Raw genomic sequence first — 26294 nt, forward strand, 5'->3', positions numbered from 1 at the left:
CTTTACCGACTTTGGTGGCTCAGTCGGACATAGAATCGCAATTTATAAACGATGAGGTCGCTTAAAATCCACCGATAAATCATGAAGTCGGTATTTCGTATTATGATACCAAGTCGTGTAAAATGAATTGTCTATTCTATATCCGATTTGTTATTCTGATTGCTATACAAATCATTATTTCTCGTTGCATTTGTAATTAATTTTAATTCCTGCTGTTGAAATTTTACTGTAGTCTGAATTGTTAACATTGGAAGTAACGCGAATATGGAAGCTTGAGAATGCTCGATCTGTGTAACTCTTGCATCCTTTATTTCACAACTCGTTTGTTACTTGTAATGAGATATAATCGAAAAAACAAACAATGTAGCGACATCTACGAAAAGTATCTGTATTCTAATAGTTTTCCGCAGAGGGTAAGAAATATAAAGTTAGATCGGTAAAGTAGCATTGTGGATAGAATGAACTGTCGATAAAGAAACTTCTTACTGGCAAGTTTATCTATTCTAGAAGTAGTAGAAAACTTGTTTCAAAGGAAAACGTTTTTGATACAAATATTAATTTTAATACGCAAATATCGTTGCGCGAATATATTTGTTATGAAAATGCTCTGTGTGCTGTTACTGTATGCAATGCAAAAACATAAAATAAATGCTTGTGACTAATTGGAAAAATATTACTTACTAATACAGAACGTGGTTCGCATGATGCCTTTCATATCGAACAAGTTTGCAAAGTCCACGTAGATTGGAATCTCTGTACGAACGTAATGCTTCTAGATCTAACAGACCATAATATATGATCTGTAGATCCTGAAAAAAAAAGAAGAACAATTGTAAATATTACATCGTCGAAACAAAGATTCATAGACAACATAAGTCATTGTTAAATAAAAACCTCGCACTAATTTAGCTTAATGAACGAACAATCAATTTCTACATCACGTATAAATTCCACGCATAAAATCCCATACTCCATCATCGAACTTTCTTATCGATAATCGAATATCATGTATTTCCCTTCGCATTAATTCTGTTCTGATTGAGTACGCGGTTATTTAAATAATTGATGAAAAATCGATTCACCGATCGTGAACGAGGATACGATAAGAAACCTTTCATTGTCGAAAGTTTCGCAACTCTCGAAATACGCTTAAAAAACAACCTAGAGAGCTCTGGGCAGATTCGCGGCTTGTATTTATATTTAGTCGAATACTTCTCAGTCAGCGAACTTAACTTCAAGCGTTGCAAATTTAATGCTCGCGCGCGACCGGTGATTTTCAAGTTCCGTCACGTTGCTTGGAAAAATTCTCGCACGAGTATACTCGTCAGAAGTGTATCGTTCGTGTCCAGTGCTCTCTATCGGAATCAAGTTGTAAAAAAGCGATCCACGAACTCGAAAGAGACAGGCGCGCTCGCGCGCCAAAGCAATTGCCTCTAACGCTACCCCCTAATGTCGCCACGTTATCTTACGCTAGGATCGTTGTACTATCGTTATCCAATTTGATGAATGAAACCGGTAACCGCACTTACGCGACCGAGCAAATTCAATGAAACGGTTCTTTACGCCGTGGACGTAGTTTATCACTTGAATATGGGTAATTGCCGAACAATCGTTTCGAAATAACACAGTCACGGTGGTGGAGGAATCAACGAGGTGCGTACTTCTAATGACGGTTTCTTTAATACGTTCGTTACCACCATTCGGTTGGCAAACCGTCCGACCACAAACCGCGCTCCACACGATACAGTGCATATTTTTATTTGTTCGGCAACGAATAAAACTCGTTAAGTAAAGTAACTGAATATTCTGAGAATACGTCGGTGTACAGTGTGACACCAGTCCGTACTTCACGGACGAGTGAATTATAATATATCACACGTATGGAACGCGGTGTGCTAGTGTACGATTTAAACGGTGGATTAGAAGTATTTTCACTTTGTTGATTCTCCAACACGGTGAATAAACTATTTGCTAACGGTTGTTGCGCTTACTGGCTTTAAATCTCGTATTGCTTTTATGGTTGGCTAGAAAGCATTTATAGTTAGATACTTGGCAGTGTTGGCCGTTATTCGAATAAATTTCGTGAAAGTTTATTCGAGTAACGAACAACCATTGGAATTTTATTTGTTATTCGTTTAGTCGTCATATTCGTAATATTCGTGTAATTGTTTCTGATAAATTGAATTCGGTGATGAACAATTCTTATCGTCTCTGTAATGTTACCACTTGGTTATTCTTATCAAAAATTGCAAATCCTTCCCAAAAAAAAAAGAAAGAAAAATGTCCCAAAATGATCGTAATAAATTAATTCCACTGTATTTTGTTCGTAAATAAATTATCGAATTTTTCCATTTGTTAGATTATGGTTTGGACCCCTTGTCCTAGAATTTAAGTTTCGATAATGCGTGCCATAATCAACACCAAGGTCTCTTGTAACTCTCGGTATCCTCGTAAACGCTAAATTTTCTTTTTGAAGATATTGTATAAGGGTTATTTTTTATATTTTTACGAAAATATATTTGAACGTACATTATACAAATTTTTCTTTCTAATATTCAAAAAAGAATATATTTGAGCGTACCAATGTGGAGAAGACTCATTCTCGTGTTTGGCCCAATTTTCTTACCACGAATCTCACATGATTCGTAAGGGAAGGTGTTAAATATAAAAAAACATGATGCGACAGTCAACGTCTTAACTCTTTCCGCTCGAAAGGCGACTCTCAGTCGCAGTGGAATTTAAAGCAACAACTTGACGTCGTGTTGCACCGTGAAAAATTGCAAGACGTCACGTTAAAAGGTTACTTCTTGTAAGATATAAAAATGTACGTACGAAATATCCAAGTGACAGAAGTTACATTAGTAACAATAAAATTATAGGTAATTTTTTTCTAAGTTATACGTAATTTTTGTTCTAAATTAAATGTAATTTTTCTTCTAAGTCATACGTAATTTTTGTTCCAAATTATATGTAATTTTTGTTTTAAATTAAACATAATTTTTGTTCTAAGTCATACGTAATTTTTGTTCTGAGTTGTACGTAATTTTTGTTGCGAAAAATATCATCGAGCGACTAGTCTTCCTCGCAGAGGAATCTTCGAGCGTAAAGGGTTAAACTCGTTGCGAAAAGTTAATTCTCGAACACTACCTACTGTGCAAATGCAATACTCGAGCCGTGTTGGTCAACCTATTGTTCCTGGAATACGCTGGAAGCGAACGAATAATTTACGGAGCTCTGGGCGTTGTTTCGTGCACCCCCGCCCCGTGTGCTCCGGGGTATCGGAGAAGAAACACTCAAACGCATTAAACTTTTGTACTCTTTAATATTTTTTTTTTCTTTTTTTACCTACCAAGTGCTCCTCAATTAATTTACAAAATAGATCAAAACAGAGGGTCTCGATAAAATGTTGTCTTGCAACGGTGCAGAGTGTGCAACAAATGTATTTTTCATGTACAACAAGCAGTAAGATACTAATTAATAAAGTAAAATTATCTAAATAAGTTACCAACTTGTAACATTTATATGTAGTAAGATACTACTTAATAAAGTAGTTACCTAAATAAATTCTCTAATAAGTTACCAACTTGTAACATTTATATTAAGTAGTGAGATACTTAATAAAGGAAAGTTACCTAAATAAATTACCTAACAAGCTACCAACTTGTAACATTTATATTAAGTAGTAAGATACTACTTAATAAAGTAAAGTTACCTAAGAAACTAAAGTTACCCAAATAACACACCTAATAAGTAACGTCACCTAAATAAATTTATCCAAAGTAAGATACTTATATTTATAACGTCGAGTGTAGCTCGACATTGGTGTTTGTGTAAGAAATGTGATGTCGAGGCACACTCGACACAGGAGTGGTAAGGGTTAAACCCTTGTTTGGTGTTCGAACGAGCAAGACTGCGACCGATCGATGACGCAAGTGATCCAGCGAGCTAAGGATTCAATTTCCACGCTTGATCTGCAGCTAGACGAGCCCGTTGATCGACTTCCATAGAAAGTCGAGCGAACTTTTATCAACGTAATTCCACGTTCGTTGGACAGACAACGTGAATTAGTAACGTCGTCGTTACTATGATTAAACCCGCCGCGCGTGACGTATATGATAATGCAACGTCGACCTTCGTGATTATCGATGTTACGCGATTACGGGGCCACGTTATCAAAACTGACGGGGGAAGACTGTGCCCTACGAGCGAAATTATCGGATTAGCATGCACGGAAAACAACATCGTGTTTGCGATAAACGTGCAGTCGGAGCTGCGGGTTAACAAGCCTGTGGATTTCGAGGGAACAAACGATAGATACGCTTCGTAGTTGTAAATTTTGTGTACGGCGCCGTCACGTACGGGATGAACAATTTGATAAATTACAATGTTTTTTTCTTTATTTTATTTTTTTGAGCGAACGAATCAACTTTTTTTTGTTACGAATAATATAATTCCGAAGTCGAAGGTTCTTCAAAGCGATATTTAATATTAGAACTACCGCCACTGAATGTATTCTTATTTGTATCGGACTGCACACTTATCTTCAAGGTTAGAGAGGGTAAGGATAAATTAATTTAGGAGTATCATTAGTTGTTTATATCGATAATTGTCCACGAATATTGTAGGGAAAGGCACAGCTAATAATTAAGTAATTTTAAAGAGAAGTTTGAAACTGGTTAAATTAACATCTTAGGTAGTTTTATATTTTTATTTTGCGTGAAAAATACTAATTTTCAGCTCGTTGGATCTGTCTCGATACTTGTTAACTGATGAACAAATCAAATTGTACGAATAAGTATAAAAAAAGTTCAATGTGACGTTAAAAACTTACATAAGAAAAGAACGTAGAAAAAATCAAATATTATTCCCTTAAAATAACATAGGTTCGTCGATATGGTATCGTTTGTGATAAAAAAATTTCACTTTGTCCATTGATCGCGGAAAGAATTGAATCGGACAAATTAATTGATCCACTGGTAAGAGATTTTAGAAAATGTGAATCAAATTTAAATGTGATATACTTAGTTTAAAAGGATTTACAATCTTGCAATATCTCTCCAAATTGTGTAATTTTTAAAACGAACATACGTTTCAATTCCGTTTAAATTGCACGTACCTAAGGCCACGATGGTACGAAACTTTTAAAATTATCATACGCAACAGTTTATTATACCATTCTATCCCATTTTGCCATTCTATCTCGTTTCGTTTGAACTCTACTTCGTATTCGAGTTCACCGAAATTTATAAACTTCGAATAATTTCACTACGCGTGTTTTACATCCCCCTATTGAAAATTCATTTCTCTGTTTACAAACGACAGCTGCTCGAGCGAGTTACAGCGAATTCGTGGAAGCTGCACCATATTCTCAGACCACCGGTAATATTTCACGACACTTCGATAATGAAAATTTCGTCGAGATAAATTTCATTGAACATAAACTCGTACTTGTCACAACTTTGCGTTTAACCACTCGAGTGGCAACGATAGACACTCGAACAAGCTTTGAAGCTAAATCGGGTACGCGCCCTGTTCCGTTTCGAACGATCCACGAGTTAGATCGATACTCCGTTTCGCTGTTAATGTTAATTGTGGTTCCCGTTCGCAAACAATCCAGACGAAATGGCGCCACGAAGTTCGCGAGTTCAGGTTAAACGTGCATCGAGGCAGACGAGTGAATTCGATTAAGGATCCAGCACGATGTTGTCAAGATGTATATATATATATATATATATATATATATATATATATATATATATAGGTATTTATGCAGATAGCAAGGCGATCGATGTCTAAGAGAACAAGTAATATTAATTTCACAACGCGGAACGTGTATCGCGCAATCACAATTTTTTATAACTGTATCCTTCGGTCTAGTAAAAAGATCTTAATCGACTACTACGAATTGACAAAAAAAAAAGAATCAGGACACTATTTACAGTGTTTGTTACGAAAGTATCGATACTTGTTAACTTAAAGGAAAGTTACCTAACGAGCTACCAACTTGTAACATTTGTACGAAGTAGTAAGATACTACTTAATAAAGTAAAGTTACCTAAATAAGTTACCTAACAAACTAAAGTTACCTAAATAACACACCTAATAAGTAACGTTATCTAAATAAGTTTATCCAAAGCAAGATACTTATATTTGTAACGTCGAGTATAGCTCGACATTGGAATTGTTCAGAAAGTCATTTCGTTTTTTTTTTTTTTTTTGTGGTGAAAATGAAACACGATTTTTTTAGAGTGTATACAAATTTTATTAAAATTATATATTCTCCATTTTGGAAAACGAAATGACTTTCCAAACAATTCAATAATACCGTTTACTCTTTTCAACTTGAACGAATTTAATTTGAACTTTGGAGATGCATTATTTGTTGAAAAAGATAGCGATCGATTATTGAGAATTATTAAGAAAGTTAAAGGTGGTTACATTTTGCGTTATGAAATTAATATTGTTCGTTTTCTTTACCTTGGACTCATATTGATTAGTGTTTGGAGCTTCGATGTTTGTTGGTAATCTACGTAAATTTGTGTACGTAAATTTGTGTACGTAAATTTGAATGTACGTAAATTTGTGGAGTTAAAAATTTTTTCGTGAGAATTACAGTTAAAAATACGAAGAATTTCGTTCGTTCAGGCTTCGATGAATTGAAATCCGAGATACCAGACGCACTTGCAATGCTTCTTTTGCATATTTCATATCTCGAGTTACTTTATAAGGTAGTATCTATTAAAAGTAATTTACCTTTTCGTCTTAAATATTCGTAGTTTTTCGGAAAGATCTAAAGGATATTGCCCTTTATTGCAATCATTTTTATTTCAAACTAATCGCCCCATAGAAATCCATGAAAACGATCCTTATTCATGGGAAACATTACACGATTCCAAAAATTATAATTTCGTAGAAAAACTACATGTTATAAAAATATCTGCAAATATCTGCACCGAACCATATTATACAACGTGAAATAACAAAAAGAAATAAGATAACAAAGGTTTGGTATTCCAAGGAATTTAATTAACACCGTACGTGAATCTTTTAAGGACTTTAATTAACATTGTTCGTTAATAATGAAGATAATGTTTGCAAGAAATTCGATTAATATTCTACGAATTCTAAAGAATTCCACAAAATTGAAAGATCGAGACGATTTACAATATTGGTAAAATTACTCTACACTTAAATCTGTTGAAAACGATTTCCTTTATAAATTACACGTCAAAGCTAACGGAAAAATTCCAGAGTTCACCGTTACAACTTATTTACAATCCCAGATCGATTTCTTCCAACTCTCCCGTGACCCGAATGATTAACGTCGGAGGTAACATAATACAAAAAAAGAGTACAAAAATACAACACGGTACAAAAAAGAACAAAAATACAACACAAAACAAAAAAGTACAAAAATACAACACAGTACGAAAAAGAACGAAACAAAAAAAACTCGTCGATAATTTAAAAAGAAATTGTTCACAATTCTTGCCCGGGAAAGATCCTTGTTACTCGAAAAGCAATAATCTCGTGCAAAATCAATTCCCCCATTGTGAAAACTGCAAAACCGATTCGACTAGCGTGCGTTGCAGAAACGGGGCGATTGCACGCGAGAACGTTCCACTGTATTGCACTTAAATGCCGCCAATTTATGTAATCCCCGAAATTATCGAGCAAAAAACGAGGTAAAATCAGCCTCCCTAATGTAGCGTAATGGTTGCGCTGACCATGGTGCCAGCTAAGATAAGAGACCCCATGAGTGGAGTTTTCCACTATCGTCGTAGCGTGCAGGGGCTATACGCTACAATCTAAGGAAAGATAAATGTATGTTCCCCGAAAATCCTAAACTAAATTCCCTGCCCCCCCTTGAAATGGCCGGCTAGACAATCCAGAATGGGAAACAGTACGAGAAAATGTGCTGCCGAGACACACGCTTTTCTTTCGAACGATCCTCCGTTTTCTTGGCTGGATTATCCCGTGAAAACAGGTGGCTGGGAAATAAAAGCTAAGCTTTCGGAAGCTGTTAGCGTCGTTCGTTTTCTTCTTCTTTTTTATTTTTCTTTTTTTCTTCTTTTCTCCGATCGTCGTTCAAATAGTTCAATTTTAATGCAAAGCTGTCTAACCTCCGCCTTATCTCGCTCACTGTTTTCGAAGCTAACTCGTTAAAGGAGTTCCACGGGTTTTAACAGCGAGACCAAGCAAACGAAGAAATTTAAAGGTGCCACGAGCAAAACTACCTCTGTTTGTCCTACTTCGTACACTGTTTTCCAACTAATTTGTTAAAGTCTTCTCACGGGTTTAACGGTTGGAGGAAACGGAAGGAAGAATCCGGAGATGGGAAGGATAGATTAAAAAAGTATAAATTTATCACTTAACCGGTACGGTTTGAAGGAGTTTATTGGTTAAATATTTGTAGGCAGTTTTGAGAAGAAGAATCTGACTTTGTAAATTACTTTTATCAATTTAGTAAGGAACGAAGGAAAGAATTTAGAGATGGCAAAGATAGATTAAAAAAGTATAAATTTATCACTTAACCGATACGGTTTGAAGAAGTTTATTGGTTAAATATTTGTAGGCAGTTTTGAGAAGAAGAATGACTCTGTAAATTACTTTTATCAATTTAGTAAGGAACAAAGGAAAGAATTTAGAGATGGCAAAGATATATGAAAAAAGTACAAATTTTACATATGGTCTGTAGAATACTATTTGTTTAAATAATTGTAAGCATTTTTAAAGAAGAAATCTTACGTGAATTACTTTTATTCATTTATTAAGAAACTAAGTGAATTGAATTTTTGGCAATAACAAAATTTGTTAGGGTTTGTCAGACTCTGTTTTGTCACTAGTATTAACCGATAAAGGTAGAAATTTTTAACGTAAAAATTTCGATAGACGTAAAAATTAGATTTTTGTTGCGTACTATAGTGAATATTTTCCTTTATTCGTCAAACACCTGTGATAATTTGTCGAGTCTGTAATACGGTAATGGACGATAAATGCATTGCTGAAATTAATTAGAGCGTTGCCTACTCGTGTAAGTTTATTGTCGGTAATATATTCAATACTCGGTGAGATTTAACACGCTATGACCTATAATTCGTGGTTTAATCGCAAACAAGACAATTCTTCAGAACTGGTAAAACGTACAGTACAGTTGAAATAGTGTAAAAAAAGTCAATATAGATTAAAAAGTTAATCGATAAAATTAAAACACACAACATAAGTACGCAATGAATCTACAGATAGGTCTATAGGTTTGTTAAGTGACGAATGAAAATAGCCTATATTATCTGCAAATTTCTTCCTCGAAGTTACTTAATTTTTCTGAATTTTTTAAAAACATAATCCTCCTCCAACGTTAATTTTACTTAATGCATCCATGTATTAAAAACTGCAAACTAGGGAGATTCTAACTTTAGAAAGAGAAAAGTGCATACACTCGTACGAACACCGAGTGAATTTTTTACAAAATTCATTGTGTTCGAGAATGATATTTTATTAACAACCTAAGACGAAGAGCATAAAAGTGTTATAGGACCTAACTTCTTCGAAGACGAATCATTTCGTCCAAAATTAATAAAACTTCAAACCAATAGAGATCTATGAAACCTATCAACCTGGTGACGATATTGCTGCATTGCACAATTACAAAATTTAACTCTAAAAATATTTATGTAAAATTTTAACGATTATCTCCATATTACAATGTCTCGTTAAATCGATAAAACGACTCACAGACAAAAAACTGAGAATCACCATAGTAGATTCCACAAATTGTAACAAATACACATATATATTATTAAGTAATACAAAAAAGTATTCCACACTATTAGACACAAATTTTTCAATTTCTCAAAGTGCTCGATCAAGAAGATTATTTCAACACTTCCCTCGATCGTCGATCGCCCACGAAAATTATTCTACGTTAAAAACCGTTCCAAATGATTTCAAAAGTCGCGCGGAGCGAGAAGTAAAAAATGTCCAACTATTTCGCGCGAGGTGTATCGTTCTCGATCTTGCTACAAGCGAAGCACGTGAATTCGAAACGGGAATACCGTAAAATTTCAATATCTGGAAAATAAAGAATGGTGGATCGTTCGCGTTGAGTAGGTGTCGAGAGTGAGTTTACTTCTCCGCGGACGTAAATAATCTCCATAAGCGCAAAAGCATAGGAATCAAGATTTTCCACGGCGCCGTACGGTCTCCGAAACGCAGCGAGTGCATTCTGCGAGAAGGGAAGGGTACGCTCTGGTTCGACTTCGCTGCCTCTCGATCTCCTCCTCTTACCTTTTATTCCTTTTTCGCACGAAAAGTGGAGCGAACACTGGACGACCTTCACGTATGGATCGTATGAACCGAACTTACGAACGCGTCTCGTGAGATTTTAAAGGGGGTTCCACGGGGATCGACGTAAATTTCAATTATTTCGATCTTCGGGAGCCCCGTGAACGATACGGTGCTTCCCATTTATTATAGAGCGATGCACTTCGCCAACGCGGAGATGGATAGGAATTGCCCCAATTTCGCGCGAATCTTTTATTCGAATTCGTATACCCTTCCGCCAAAATCAACGGAATGTTACTTCTGGTGAACGAAATTCAAGGAAATAATGGATATAGATCGTTAAGATTCCAAGGAAAATTTGGACAATTGTAATTTCAATTGATGTGTGTGTAACTAATAATGTAACTAATATAAGTTGATATAACTAATAAAAGAGAAAAAAAAACATAATAATCGCACATATAATCATGAAATCGTTGAACGAATGTATCACTGCTTCTGTTTACCTATTAATCTTTGTACGATGAAAAAGTATGATGTAAAATAAGAGCGTAGTGATGATTGAAATATCTATACACTCGGGGTACTTGTCGCGGTAATTAATCATATTGAGTTAATCGTGTACAGTGGAATCCGGTTATTATAATCACGGATAATGTTATCGATCGGCTATTATTATCATAATCGGTCTTAAAATACTTTAATATAGTATAAAATTAATTTAAACTAATCCGCTTATTGTACTCAAACTTTGGTTATTGGGATTAATCGTGATAATTACACTTGGTGGCAAACGATAAGAATTCTTAGCATATTTGTACTAAATCGAGTTCAATAATGGGCATTTTTATCCTCTGTATAATGTCACCAGTCAATTATTATAAAAAATTGCCAAAATAATTCTAACAAGTGGACTTCATTGTATTTCGAAATTTTTCTAAAGAATAACATTACCCTTGTATTGCTCAGAAAAAAATGAAATAACATAATTTATTCTTTTAACTCAAGTATACTCAAACAACAATAACAATGTTACTTTAGATTGTTTAATTTTTAAGTACATTAGCAGGCATAATTATTACGTCATAAATAAGAAAATTAATTTTACACAGATTCTTCTTACCGCTCGTTAATTTGACAGTGAAAGTATTAATACAGGATTGTTCTTTTTTTTTTTTACTTTTAAATCAGAATCATTAGAAAAAATTGTTCCAAATGGAGCTCTGTTAATTTTTACAGATGCAAATATTTTCTTCGAACGAATGAAATATACATGTACATATAATATATACAAACATTTGTCACGCAAAAATTGCACTCAATATGAAATTTATTTTTGCTCGTATACCGAGTGCAAAGAAGTTTTAATAAAATCGAAATTGAAGCGAAATGAACAAGTGTCCAGAGCCAACTACGTATATCTAAAGAGCGACAAATCGGCGATTTCCTCGTCTGAATCAGTGAACCTTTGATTAAGCTCCACCCTGACGGGGGAAGATCTCGATAGCCTGAGATTAAGTATGTCAAACTGCTCAATCGACCATTTGCATCTATTATAGAAAGCTGGGGAGCTACTTCCTGCGCTCGTGTCAATTCAATTAAAATACTCGACAAATGTAACACCTGACGAAAAATTGTATTTTTAAAATTCCACGATCGACAAAATGCAACTGTAAAATTATACGGGACAACCACCGAAAGATTGAAGGGTTTGAGAAAGTTATAACTTGTTCATTTTCAATCGTTTTTATTCAGTGGTCATTCAAAAAATGTTATTTTTCTCTCAAAATACTAAAAATAATCCATTATATTTCTAAATAAAATAATACAAAATTAAAAAAAATGTGTTTGTAAAAAAGATTTTTGATCACCCTGTACATTCTAAGATCAAATACTTATCCCTCGTGAATAATTTACAAACACTGATACAAGTGTATAGAATCGATCGATAAGAATAATTTGGAATAATATACATACTATTCGTTGAATCGACACGGATACAAATCTCGATATCGAATACTTTTATCGATCTCAAACCTGATTCGTCCCGATACGTGAAAAATAAATAATGCAATCTCCATAATAAACGTGAAAAACATCCGTTCGTTTTGCATAAATTTGCCGCGATTACGCCCGGAAATAAATATTAATGTTATTCCAAATGAATAAATAGGTGTGTCGTGGAAATAAACGCACGATGTGAGTACATTTGGAAACAAATGAGCGAAACGAGTACAATTCGAGAAACAAATACACGCACCAAGTACGTGATACGTAATGTACTCCTTCGTTTGAAATTACGAAGAATTTAAACGATCCTTGAAATTACATCCTTCTAGAGATTTTACGAGGAGCGCAACGAAAGGGCAAGTGACCCGTATATTATTCAAAATTCAGCTCAGAGCAGGCACGAATATATGCAGGCATAAATAAACCTAACCGACCGACCGACCAACGTACACGTCGTTCGTGAATTTGCACCGCAAACGGGAGAAAACATTCTCAGATAAAAGCACGCACCGAGCTAGTGAATTGTTCGACTAATAAATCAGAATGCATTCATTCGCGTAATGACCGGTAGACGGGGAATATTCATGAATTTCCGTGCTGAGTATTTCCCGACTTTCTAAATCTTTCTTACTCGCCATTGAATACACGTGCTTGTTTACCATCGATGTTTATATCGCACGATAAAAGAATACGTAATACGAACGAAATGAATATTGTATATTTAATGGAACGGTACATAAACTAACGAGTGTTTTACATTACACGGTGTATCGGAGCTCTCGAAATATAATCTACTCGGTGATAAAGTTCTCCGAACGAATGGTTCTCCGGTTGATTCGTGGACCGCGCATTTAATTTATCAATCGCGAGCAAATAAACAGAATTGCACCGATTATCAAAAGTCCATAAACCCGTCGTTCCCGGTTCGTCTCGTCGTTCTCTCGTACGCCTAGCAAACGTAATTGGTGATAGACTCCGCGCGTGTAATTTCCATAGCGACGCGATACGAGAAAGTATATTTCTTCGCGACCGCGGGAAATTATTCGAAAATTATTTACCGAACGGACTGGTAAAAACAGTGGACTCTAAAAAAACAACGATCGAATATTACTTTCGATGCATTTGCTAATTCTTGAAAGTGATTTCATTAAAATAGGATGTATCTGGTTTAAAAAAAAAAAATTCGATTACGAAGCGATGAGGTGTATTAATTTTGAAATTAGAAGCTTCAATTTAAGGTCTTCCGATATTTCTCTAAATCGTAGAATACTGTTCGACGAAACTGAAGAATGTATTTATTTTAAAAATCGTAGAATACTGTTCGACGAAATTGAAGAATGTATTTACTTTAAAAATTGTACAATTCGTAAAACTATCGCAAGACCTTTCTCGTTTCGAAATATACTCGTATCGTTTTGTAATTCAAATCCAAATACAATATCTCTCAGAAACCTTATTTTATCAATACGTTTAATCAAATTCGACGATAAATTCGCACGTGTCGAAGATTGCTCGATTCCACGATTTATCTGGAATTTACTTAGCTGGAAATCCGTTCTTCCTGTGAATTTTCGCCTCGATCGTTTTCGTTAGATTAAAATTTCAAAGACCGTCCCGGTCTGCAGCTCGTTTCGCCATTCCGCGAATGAAAAGAAATCGAACGAAATGAAAAAAAAAAAAAAAAAAAGAAAAAAAGAAATGCCTGTCAATTATATTCCCGGATCGAGGACGCGTCGGTACAAACGCCATTATTTGTTTAAAACCGCCACCGGGCAACCGGGATCGATATTCTCGTACAATATCTGAGACTCTCATTGTTCACGATCGTTGGAATTGCTCGGCCGGTTCTCTTGAATTTCGACCAAGTCGTCCGCGCATTTCCGCGCGCGTGTCGGGCAACGCGCGCCTCGCGGTTCCGCTAATTGTAAATTAGTACGAAAATAACAAACGAAAGAGTGAAACGACGGTGTGCCCCCGCCCCGCGAGCCCACCAATCCCCCACCGGAATTTAAAACACGACTGCTTTTCATGGGGATTTATATTCTGGCCGAGGTTATCTACCCGTGGCTTAATTGGCTTATCGATTACGACGAATAAGCGCGCGACGAAACGAAAGACGACGACGATTCCGGGAAATACGAGTTTTCAGCTTTTTCCGACCGAGAATATACGAATACGCGGACAGTTATCCGCGATTATAACAGTACGCGATCGTAACGAGGCCCGGGATAATTAGTAAAGGCGACGAGGAGTTCGTAGCACGAAAGGGAACTAAATAAAGAGTATACGGGGTGGACGATCTGATATGGCCGATTCAGTTCTTGTAGTAATCGGTGAACTAATCGAAATTTATTTTATCGTGAAAAATACGATTTCGAGGGATTTTCTAAGTGTTTTTAATTTTTTTGGGTGGCTTCTTTTGTTTGTGTGTTTATTAAGGTGGACGATCTAATATGACCGACTTAGTTCCTGTAGTAATCGGTGAAGAAATTGAAATTTATTTTATCGTGAAAAATACGATTTCAAGGGATTTTCAAAGTGTTTTTAATTCTTTTGGGTGGCTTCTTTTGTTTGTATGTTTATTAAGGTGGACGATCTAATATGACCGACTTAGTTCCTGTAGTAATCGGTGAACTAATCGAAATTTATTTTATCGTGAAAAATACGATTTCGAGGGATTTTCTAAGTGTTTTTAATTTTTTTGGGTGGCTTCTTTTGTTTGTGTGTTTATTAAGGTGGACGATCTAATATGACCGACTTAGTTCTTGTAGTAATCGGTGAAAAAATTGAAATTTATTTTATCGTGAAAAATACGATTTCAAGGGATTTTCAAAGTGTTTTTAATTCTTTTGGGTGGCTTCTTTTGTTTGTATATTTATTAAGGTGGACGATCTAATATGACCAATTCAATTCTTGTAGTAATCGATGAAGGGATCGAAATTTATTTTATCGTGAAAAATACGATTTCAAGGGATTTTCAAAGTGATGAGATTTTACTTTCGGGTTTTCTCTTTTATCTGTGTATTTATTTATATTTTATGTAAGTTTTCAAAGTTAACGTCAGCTTTCTTATGCAAAACTGTACAATTCTCTTTTCCTATTAGCTAGAACTGTTCAACTTCGATTGAGTTTTCTAAGAATGGCGACGAGAAGTTCACGAAGGGGAACCAAATAAAGAATAGTCAGAAGGGACTTAAAAATGATGAGATTATTCAAGTTTTATATAAGTTTCTGAGGTCAATTTTCTTGATGCAGAACCCTATGATAGTTTTTTATATATTGACTGTAGAACTATTGAAATTTAATCGAATTCAATGTATTGTGTGGAGAAAGAAAAATCAATTCTGGAAAGAACTGCGAATTGTATTGTCAGTGATTTCTAATTTTTACGTAATTTGGTATAGAAACAGAACCTTGAAAAATATTACATTTTACTCGATTAAAAATGCGATGACACGTTCGCTGCAATTCGAAGAATTTCACGAAGTTGTAAATTCAACTGTCACGCAATCGCAACGATACACGAGTTTGCGACACATTAGTGACGTAAATCTGATTTAATTGTAGACATTGAATTACCAAACATCGTACATAACAGATTTTTATATAATACACGAAGATAACTCAATCTTACGAATAATCTATTAAACAATTTTATAAGTCTTTGGAAAATTAAATCACGTTTGAGCAAAACCATTAATATCTGTCAGTTACAAATGTACGAAAGAAAAAAGAAAAAAAAAACAATAAATCGATTACAATAATAGTAATAAGACTTTCAAAAGTTTTAGGCTTCCAATTTATCGCTCGATATACAATAACCATTCCAAACGATTCGAAACGTTCTGAATCTCATTATCATCCTAGAAAAATGTTTGAAAATGAAAACCTTTGAACACCTAAAAATTAAACTTGACACTGAACAAATTTTAAAAAATAATCTGATCAATTTTTATGAAACAGGTACATCAATTTAATCCCAGAAAATAATCGTCTAAAAAGATAGCCACTCTGTAAGTGATTATTACTTTTTATATATTTACGTATCTTTCTCTGGAGTACAGTTTATTCGAACAAAAATTCTTGTAAAGTAATTTGAGATTTATTCTAACGTACGGTGAATCTCTCTAAGAAATTCACACATTTCGTACGAAGCATTCATTTCTCGAAATCAATAGACAAGAAGACTTTCGACACGTTTTTACCATTTATGTACGAACGAGTGCGGCGCGGGAAAAAATCATTTCGTATTGTCTCGCTCAAATTGTATTATCTTCTGTAAGAGTATCGGATAGTATTTGCGCGTAGAACTTTTTCCACGTTGTTGCAGCACTCGTGACAGAACATTTCATTGCGAGAATTGTTCCATCGCGTTGGCAGACAGGTCCACGGAAAAAGGTACATCGCGATAGAACAAAGCAAGGTAGTTTTTCCCGATCGCAATCAAGCGTTCGACGTTCAAATTAGGAACATACGATTGGTAGTTAGTCCGAGTCCTGATGAAACAGCAGGACAAAGGTGGTCGAAAAGTTGAACGAGCCCCGCCACGTATGCCCAACTATTTTTAAATAACAAGAGAAAGACACTCGCGTGTCTGACCGGACAAGTTGAAATTGTTTCACCGTGTGTATTCGATTTTCAACGGATCGTTTAATGTACATTTTTTTCGCAACGAGAACTCGTCGTCTTTCATTGTAAACTCGTCGATCCATCTCCAATAACTGAAAACTATTTTTCAGCGTCGAGGAAGGAATGTAAAGAACTCGTGGGATGAATTTTAACCAGGGCTGTGATTATTCGAATAAATTGATATTCGAATATCTTAATATTCGAATATTTTACTGGTGTACGAATGCCCGCGAATAAACTTCGATGTTCGAGGATTTCTACAGAAATATCTTTATTCGAATAATACTGTTCCAAAAATCGAACGCAACGTTTGTTCTCTAATACTGTGGACATAAAATGAGGTCAAGTTTCCTTGCGAAATGCTTCTTAAGTATTTTTGTAACTTGTAAAAATATAAATATGTTAATTTTTCTTTGCCAAGAGAAACCATGTTGCATGAAATATCATTAATAAGACAGTTTGATTGAAGATAAGTTTAAAAACGAACGACAAACTTACAGAATTCTATTTCAATTTTCTAAATGGCATTATTACGAGGAATAAATTCATGTTTTACAATTCACGGAGTCGACAAAGTTCTTTGAACTTAGTTATCCATTCGAACGTAACTATGTATCGAAAAAGAAAAAATTGAAACTTCAAACGTAATTTATTCCATTCACTGCTTCCTCTTACAAGCCCTATTTCCAGGAAGCTTCTCAATTGTTGATAATTCTGCAGCATCTTGACACACAGGAGTCCACAGTCACGAAACTTCTCTCCTAAAGTTCTCTCCACAAGTTTTCTGTTAAAAGATTTACGTATTCTGGTCGTTCGTTTGTTGAAGAGCAAATTGACGAAGAACTCGAAAACTCCAAAATTAAAAGTAGCTTCGTGATACTCTTTCGAAAACCTTCGAAAACTTGGTATTAACATTTAAACGGAGAACGTTCGACTTTCGACGAACTGTCACCGAAAGTGATTTTCTCGATTGCCGGCCTCGTTAAGACGGTTTTATTCAATTAACTTCGCCGAAAGATTCTGGACCCTTTTAACCCTCGCCCGCCTAATTGCTATTAAAAACGGGAGGAGAGATTTCGCGATGAATTTAACCGCGGAAGAAATAACGATTACAATAAAAATTCCACAACGCTGTGTGCAAGAATCTGACATGATTATGCGAAGATAAGAAGCAGCAGGTTATTCGTTTCGAAAGTTCAAGCAGCTCTGCTCGAGGATATTGACGATGCACTTTAACCTTTCGACCACTGTAAACGCAGTCACGAATGCACCTTCGTGCGTATATAATCTCGCTTAAAATCACGGATTACGGAAACAACAAAGAGAATACACGTGTAATTCTGAAATATTCTTAGCTGCACAAGCGGCAGGTAGAATCGTAAATATTAATAACGCCGGCTACTCTTATATGTAGCTGTCTTGGTCTTTATTCGAAAAAATAGCTTTTCCATTGGCGGGAAAGGTTGATCAGTTTGGTCAGCCGAGATCGAGATAATTGAGCTCCGAATACGTGACAAATGTTTACATCGAATTTGGAGTAAAATTAACCCTTTGATATGTACAGCTCGAACTAAACAATTGCAGCGATGAATTTTTACTCTATTTTGTCAGATATTATAAAATACTTTTCGGTCTATCTTTTAGTAAAATGTTTCTAAATGTGTCCTATCGAGTCCACTGATTAGAAATTATATATATTTACGTATCTCTCAATGTTATATTTTTTTTGAATTAATTATAATATCTGTGTATTTATTTTTTATATACTCACTGTTACTACTATTGAAGCATGTAATCAAACATAAATATGTAAGAAAAACTTGTGTACACATTTTTCGAGCATAGTCTTCCTTCGACAATACTGTAATAGTATTGTAAAATTCACGAAGCACTTTGAAACTCTGCATTTGTAATATTTCCAGACCGACTTTCAACCATCCAATGAACTCGAGATACGAAAAAAAGTACAACACCGAAGTGAACGTACTCGTTCAAGAATTATGCAATGGGATAGTAAATTCTGATGAAGCAGTCATCATCATTTGAATCCCGTCACTAGAAGTCAACCATGAGAACGACATGGCCGATCTCGAAGCGAAACTTGCACCGAGTACAGATCCAAACTGTTATTATAACTGCAACACAATCTCGAATGTTAATAAGCACGTTGAACTAATATGGAAACATAAATATAATCCAATGGTGGGCAACGTATGAAAGTCCACTATAAAAATCCACCTCTAATTTCTGTGATTTGAAAACTCAAACAAACTCAACTCGTAGGCAACGAGTCCTAATAACTAGGGTAAGATCACGACGTGCCAAATTAACTTGCTCGTGTATTTCGCATAACTATCGTATGCAATGATAGCCTATGAATGAATCGTGTAATTATTGGACGCCAGAAATACGTTCGAGAAAGAAGAAAATACAACCATCAAGGACAAACTCGCTGATTTACTCCAATCGATGAATTATCGAGAAAGTATAATTAAATTTAAAATATAAAATTTCACGACTGTACACCCAAACTACGTCAAATTGCTGTTAATATTTGATGCCACCTTAAACACCATTCTAATCAAAAGAAAGAGAAAAAAAAATGTATCGTATCCATGAGTTTACTCGATTGAAATTTACAATTTTTGGTTAATCAAAAGCATAGTATAAACACCATCGTGTTACTCGACTTGAAACGATTTAATCTACAAAATAAACACACAGTAGAATTGTCAAACGATGTCCAACAGAATTTAACAAATGCATAAAGATAAAATTTGCGCGTCGCTCGGATTCTCGAATACAAAATTATCGAACCGTTGCTATAAATATTCATTTTATTCCCCGACGAAGTTCCAATTTGGGAAATTTATCAGAATTTTCCAAAAGAAAATTTCTAAATTTCTATACCAAAATTGTATCGCTTGGATTCTTCTCTAGACGTTAAATTATCGAGTCGATGCGTAAGTTCTCCGTTTTGATACAAAACGATCTTTTCCAAACATGCAATTTCCTTCTCTAGTTTCGCTCGTATCGTGTATACCGCGACAGAAAGCTCTGTAACGTTAGAGCTTTCGTAATATCGAAAGCATATTAAGCGTAATAATTATTGTAGCGTAATGATTTACGATTAGCATCGTAAATATATTTCGTAAATATTTTTTCGAAAATGCGTGGTCGTTCGATGTTTCTATAAACGATGTCGTAAAGATCGGTATTGTAAAAATGTCACTTACTTGAAGCGATCGTCGCTCTGGATCGCGGCAGAGAGCCCTGACGAAATGCGGATCCAAATAGTCCGTCATAGTAGCCTATCTACAGACTACTCAGCGATCCCTTTTCCTGCTTGGTCCCGTGTCCCGATAAAGGACTTCTTTCTGGACATCGCCGCCAAGTGGTCGCGACTTTCGATTCTACGGTCTTCTCAGAGACCGTGTGTACTCCTTTCGGCCATTCAAAGTGCCGATCGTCTCGTATCGTCAGGCTTCGCGGAATGTTTCATTTTCGCTGTAAAATGATTCCTTGCCTCGTTAAGCGACAATCGAAGATTCGAAACTACGTTCGATTAAGGGAATTTTTTGTTTCCCTTCACGCGTGGACCAACGAAAAACATCTCGTTGGTAATTGCATCGCGCGTTTCCCGATTTCCATGGCAATGCGTTTTCCTTCGCTTCGACGTCTGCTAGGGGTGGCAGGTTCTGTAAGAAAAAAAAGAAAAGGAAGACTGTTTTAGATGGAGATCTAACAAGTAACACGGGTCGTCTTGTACTCTTGTACTTTTTCCAACGTGAGTGGCTATTATCTCGCTGGCGTGTCATTGTCGAGTTCTGTTTTTCTCAGAACGGAATAAAATACAGAGGGTTCTCGTGCACGCGTGGTACGATTAGAAAGCGAACGATTCTTAGGGTAACCACGAAGAATATAATGTAGAGTACAATTTTTGTTCTACGGTCTTCCGTTGTCGGGAAAAATAATTTTTTTATTCTGTGGGACCTGCTTGCGTTTGATCGGTTGCAAGACTTAGGAGTAAACCGGGTTTAATTAGAATTGTTTCGTAAATAAGGATGAAATTATGAATAATTCGATGAGAGAAATTGTTCGATATCTCTTCGGTCTTCCATTGTCGAGAAAAATAATTTTTAAATTCTGTGGGACGTGTTTGCGTTTGATCGATTGCAAGACTTAGGAGTAAACCGGGTTTAATTAGAATGGTTTCGTAAATAAGGATGAAATTATGAATAATTTGATGAGAAAAATTGTTCAATATGCTGTATAGAGAACAGTACTTGATTCAAGGTTTGAATCCAGTTGGAGAATCGAATCCTAGGCACCACTATTTATCCAAATTTTGGACTCGATCGTTCAGCAGAACTTTCGATGACACATTATTTCGATTCTTCGAGTGTTGATATAGATATTTAGGTCTACGATAATTTTCACCGAATTCTAGATAAGAAAAGTGATCTCCAAAGAACCAAACTCTAGACCCTGTTACCTATCCAAACTCCAGCTTCGACTATTCTCCCAAACCCTAATAGACTTCTCCAAACTCCGAGCCAATTCTTCAAATTTTAATAAACCTGCCTCGAAGATCGCTAAAATATCTATCACCGTTCCAGATCAGTTCGTTAACTCGAATTAGAAATTCCAAATCCAACTCCAGGTTCCATCGTTCGTTCGCAACCCTTTGGAACTCATCCGGGTTGAAGTTCGACTCTCCGAGCTTCGAATGAAACTCTTTAATATCGTTCGTAGACGCGTCGGGGTATTATTCATTTGGCGGTATTCATCGAAACGGTTCTTTAAATCCAATCGGAATGCAAAACTTAGCTTGCCAAGTACCAGTGGACGACTCCTGTCCCTGGTCCAGCGATCCACCGGGCTGTACGCTAACCAAAGAGGGCTTTCTCTCGCGCAGAATACCCCGGGATTGCGCAAGCCATCGTTCAGCGGGAGCGACGTAAAGAAAAAGTACCGTTACGAATTATGAATGAATCGCAAAACACGCAGGATGAATTATAAGCGCGACGGAAGTCGCTCGTTAAGGCGTGCTGCACCTGCGGATAGATGCGGGGAAATGATAGCGAGCGGACTGGAAATAGGCTCGTCGACCTTTCGCGATCCGATCACGTAGCGGCCAATTTAAATCGAGAACGGGAGGCGCCTCTGCGAAACGAGATGAAAACAAATGTACGAAGGAAGGAGCCGTCGATTTCTTGGTTCATTCTCCGACCTTGGATATGTAACGTCACGCGAGCCACATACCTAACTACCTTCGAAGGAGCGGAGCCGAGGTCGTGCCGATGCTCCTTACCAAGACCGACCAACCATGAAACGGACCATCCGATCCCAGAGGCGTTTCATCTAAACGGGACGAGACCGATCCGTGGACATCGCGATTCGATACCCACCGTACAACCATCCCGCGGATAAACTTGATGAATTGTCAAACGTTCAACAACGTTCAACACACGACCAACGATAACCGGTGCGTTGTTTCGACCCTTTTCCAACCGATCGTACGCGATTGAATTTTTCATTCTCGAATGACGCGTATCTTCGTCGGGTACATTTCAATTTCGGTTCTGGGATTCAATTTCGATTTCAACCGATTCTGTTATCAGGTTCGATTTCTTCTTATTTTTAGAGAGTGTTTTCATAATTGTGATTGAATTGGTAAGTTGAAGGTGAAGGTCAAGAATTATAGTAGGTCGTTCGATAGGTTTTGTCGTTTTTTCCCTTGTGAAAATATAAACTTTGAACAACTGTAAATATACGAGTGTGTTGACCGATCTGAATGAAACTTCACACATATTCATGGAACAGTGGTAATTTTTGGAAAAATAAAACAACGAAGCTAATATCCGCTTCTTATCGAACGACCAAACTTATGGAGCAAACTATTAATTTGAGATATTTGAAAAAACGATTATTTGGATTTAACAAACTCAAGAAACTACTTGAAATTCGTTTTGATACTTTTTGCAAACCGAAGGTGTAGTTTTTCGAATTGACACATTTTTTCGAGATTATTTGAAAGTGGTTAATTTTAAGCTCGTAAGGTTCTTCGATCGAAAGGATATAAACAATCGTTTTAGAGGAATCTGACTTGTGAATTTATTTGAAATTTATTATGCAAAACTATTAGTATTCGATCGTTCAATGATATCGTTATTTTTGTACAATTTTGCGATTGATTTTACCTTGTATATCTTCGTATTTTGACATTAAAAGACATAATTAGCGAGGATATTGCGTTTCTATTGAAAGATGCAAAAAGAAGATTCCGTTGCTCTAGAAATAAAGATCGATCGAATGGCAAAATGAGTTCAGCTTTTCCTGGATTTCGTTTTTCCTTTTTTGCCTGCCTCCAGGAAATAACCTGTATTTGCTTTATTTCATGGCAGGCATTCTGAAAACGGACGTGAATGTCTCTGAATACTAAAATCTTTAACGACCAACTAAAAGATTTGCAATGACATGTATCGTTAAATATATCTTCTTTACGTATATTCTCAATTAATTCTGAAACGAATTGTGTGTACCTTAATGAGCTTCAATATTTTACTATCTATTAAAAGGACAAGTTTAAAGATTTTTATTCAATTCAAAATTATCTCAAGGTAAACGACAATTAGTATCTCAGAGTCTGAATAACCAAACGTCTGTTAGGAAAATTTCCATTTTTTTCGATAAAATTACAATTTCGAGGCAATCAATTTCTCATACTTGTACCGTTTGTCGATTCTGCAATTCGAGTTGATTAAATTTTCAAACATTTACAAAAGTACAACCTTTTGGAAATAAAACGAACAATTGTGTGCAACGTGAGTCGAAGTTAAGAAAAAATAATCGTCTAAATTCCCTTCATCGATCATTTCTCACTTCGTTGCTCGCTGTAACAATTAATCGATGCAACATACCTCTCTCTTCCATTTGGAAAGATAAATAATAATCCAATAACGAGAAGGTAATTTATTAACTGCAAACACGAAAAACTTCCTCCTTTTTCCAGACACCCGTTCGTATAAAAATCGTTTCGGATTAAATGTGCTCGCGGATAACGGCAAGGTTTGAGCAACGAGACGATAAAACGTGATTGTTACGTTGAAATATCAATTTCTCTTTATCGGTTATTTTATCAGCGATGTATCGGTCGTAGTAAATTCTGAGTTCGATGAAGGAGCCAATAGTGCGGGAAATTTTGCTGGTGAAGTCGATGGGGTGGCATCAATCTTCCATGGCCCCAGAGATTGTATCAGCGCGACGCAATTTTGTGGGATCTAAAACGGTGAATCGCGTTTATTATACAGGTCTACGGGGCTACCGTTTCTATCGTTGCAGAAAACGGAGATAGAAAGCAGAGCCCGATAATAAGCTGTGCCGGAACCGACTTTGGTAACAATGGTTTTTCGGTGAGACGCTTTTAATCTCCGATGCACTGTCTGTTAAACTTTTGTGCCAGCCTTCGAGACATCGTCCATGGGTGATTAACCTTTCCCGGTTGCGAACGTCAATTTTCCTTAACGGTAAGTTCTTGCAGTACGGCTCGTTTAAATATTCTAGACAATATTAAACATTCACTCCAACCTTAAGTATTTCTTTCTGATACTGGGGCTTTTTAATTTCGAGACCCTCTCCAAAGACACAATTATTGGTGAAATACTCGGTGATTATTGGACAGGTAGAATGCAATATATTTTTACAAAGAACATCACGTTTCTTTGATTTCGAAGAAACTTGATGCACAATAAATTTTAGATTTGTAGTTTTTCTTGTAGATTGATAATCGTATTCCAAGAGATAAAAACAGTTCAATTTATGGATAGAATGTCTGGTTAAACATCTCGTAAACTAAGAGCGATAGAAGAAAAGTTTGAATACAAATTTCACTGATTAATTACTGTGGTCTCGTTTGTGACTTTGTAAATAATGGTATCGATAAAAAAAAAAGAAAAAACAGTACATTTTTCAATGCTCCGTTAAGCCAAGTATCATCGATCATTGTTCCTTGGTAATCATCGAGAGAAGAAAAATGCATTAACGACCACATTGGCAAGACTCCAAATTTTTTCAAATAATTATTCCATTTGAATCGGGTAAAGCAGCCGTTCCAGTCCGCCCGCAGAAGAACTGCAAAAACTATGATCATAATGTCGGGAATAAAAAATGTACCGTCACCCAAACGTACACGAATAATAAAAATACAAATTATAAACTGGAAATACAGACTCGACGAGATCAGTTGATAATGAATGCAAAACTTTGAGTGCTTGAATGTAGAAACTTTGTTCCTTCGGAAACAATAAATGTAAACTGCAAAACTTTGAGTGCTTGAACGTAGAAACTTTGTTCCTTCGGAAACAATAAACGTAGACTCGATAGAACTAGATAATAATAGGTGCAAAAGTTTGAATGCAAAAGTGAAAATTGTGTCTCCTTAGAAAGAGAAAATAGAGACTCAGTAGAATTAGTTGATACTAGACACAAAGCTTCAAGTGTAAAGGTAAAAAATATAATACTTGAAAAACAAGAAATACAGAGTCAAGATTAGTTGATAATAGATGCAAAGTTTTGAGTAAAAAAGTGGAAACTGTGTCTTCTTGAAAACAAAAAATGTAAACTCAGTGGAAATAGTCGATACTAGACCTAAAGCTTCAAGTGCAAAAGTGGACACTGTGTCTCCTAAGAAACAACAAATATATATTCAACATTATTAGTTGATAACTTGCAACGTTTTGAGCGCAAAGGTAGAAACTGTGTCTCCTAAAAAAAAATAAAAAAAATGTAAACTCAGTGGAAATAGTCGATACTAGACCTAAAGCTTCAAGTGCAAAAGTAGAAACTGTGTCTCCTAAGAAAACAAGAAATGTATACTCAACAGAAATGGTCGATACTAGACGCAAAGCTTCAAGTGCAAGAGTAGAAACTTTTTTGGAACAATTTTTGGAAAATTGTATATTCGGTAGAATCGGTCGATTGTAAAAATTACAATCGTCGAGAAAGAAGAAGAAGAAAAAAAAAAGACAGAAGAGTATTGGTCGATAATGGATGGAAAGCTCGCGTCCTCGCGGCGTTGATCGTCGAACGAATAAATTAGCGATTAAATCGGAGAGGCGGCAGCTCGTCGACGAATCGATGGTCACCGTCGATAACCAATGGGAGGATACACGGCGGTTTCTTACGGCATACGCGAACGTTTTCTTTCTTGACATTCCGTTTCACGCGAGCCGTAGCGCATATACGGCCGCGGACGAGTTGTGAACGAGACGCCGGCTCAGCAAGTTTCTTTTTCAAAGGAAGAAAGACCCGTGGCGGACTACGAGAAGATGAAGAAGAAGAAGAAGCAGCAGCAGCAGCAGCAGCGGAGG

General features: G+C 36.0%; 1 protein-coding gene across 3 annotated transcripts in view; it reads right to left on the reverse strand.

The window, feature by feature from the left end:
• The window catches only part of LOC143150547 (rap guanine nucleotide exchange factor 2), a 300304-nt gene that overhangs the window by 222534 nt on the left and 51476 nt on the right, over window positions 1–26294 (reverse strand). For all 3 annotated transcript variants that reach the window (XM_076318903.1, XM_076318900.1, XM_076318899.1), the window contains exons 2-3: window positions 20160–20621; window positions 682–809 (exon numbers count right to left, since the gene is read on the reverse strand). In XM_076318903.1, coding sequence (XP_076175018.1) covers window positions 682–809; window positions 20160–20228 — 197 coding nt within the window. In that variant the 5' untranslated portion in view covers window positions 20229–20621. The remainder of the gene's footprint in view (window positions 1–681; window positions 810–20159; window positions 20622–26294) is intronic.

Source organism: Ptiloglossa arizonensis, chromosome 8, assembly GCF_051014685.1.
Source record: "Ptiloglossa arizonensis isolate GNS036 chromosome 8, iyPtiAriz1_principal, whole genome shotgun sequence".
Taxonomy (NCBI): Eukaryota; Metazoa; Arthropoda; class Insecta; order Hymenoptera; family Colletidae; genus Ptiloglossa; species Ptiloglossa arizonensis.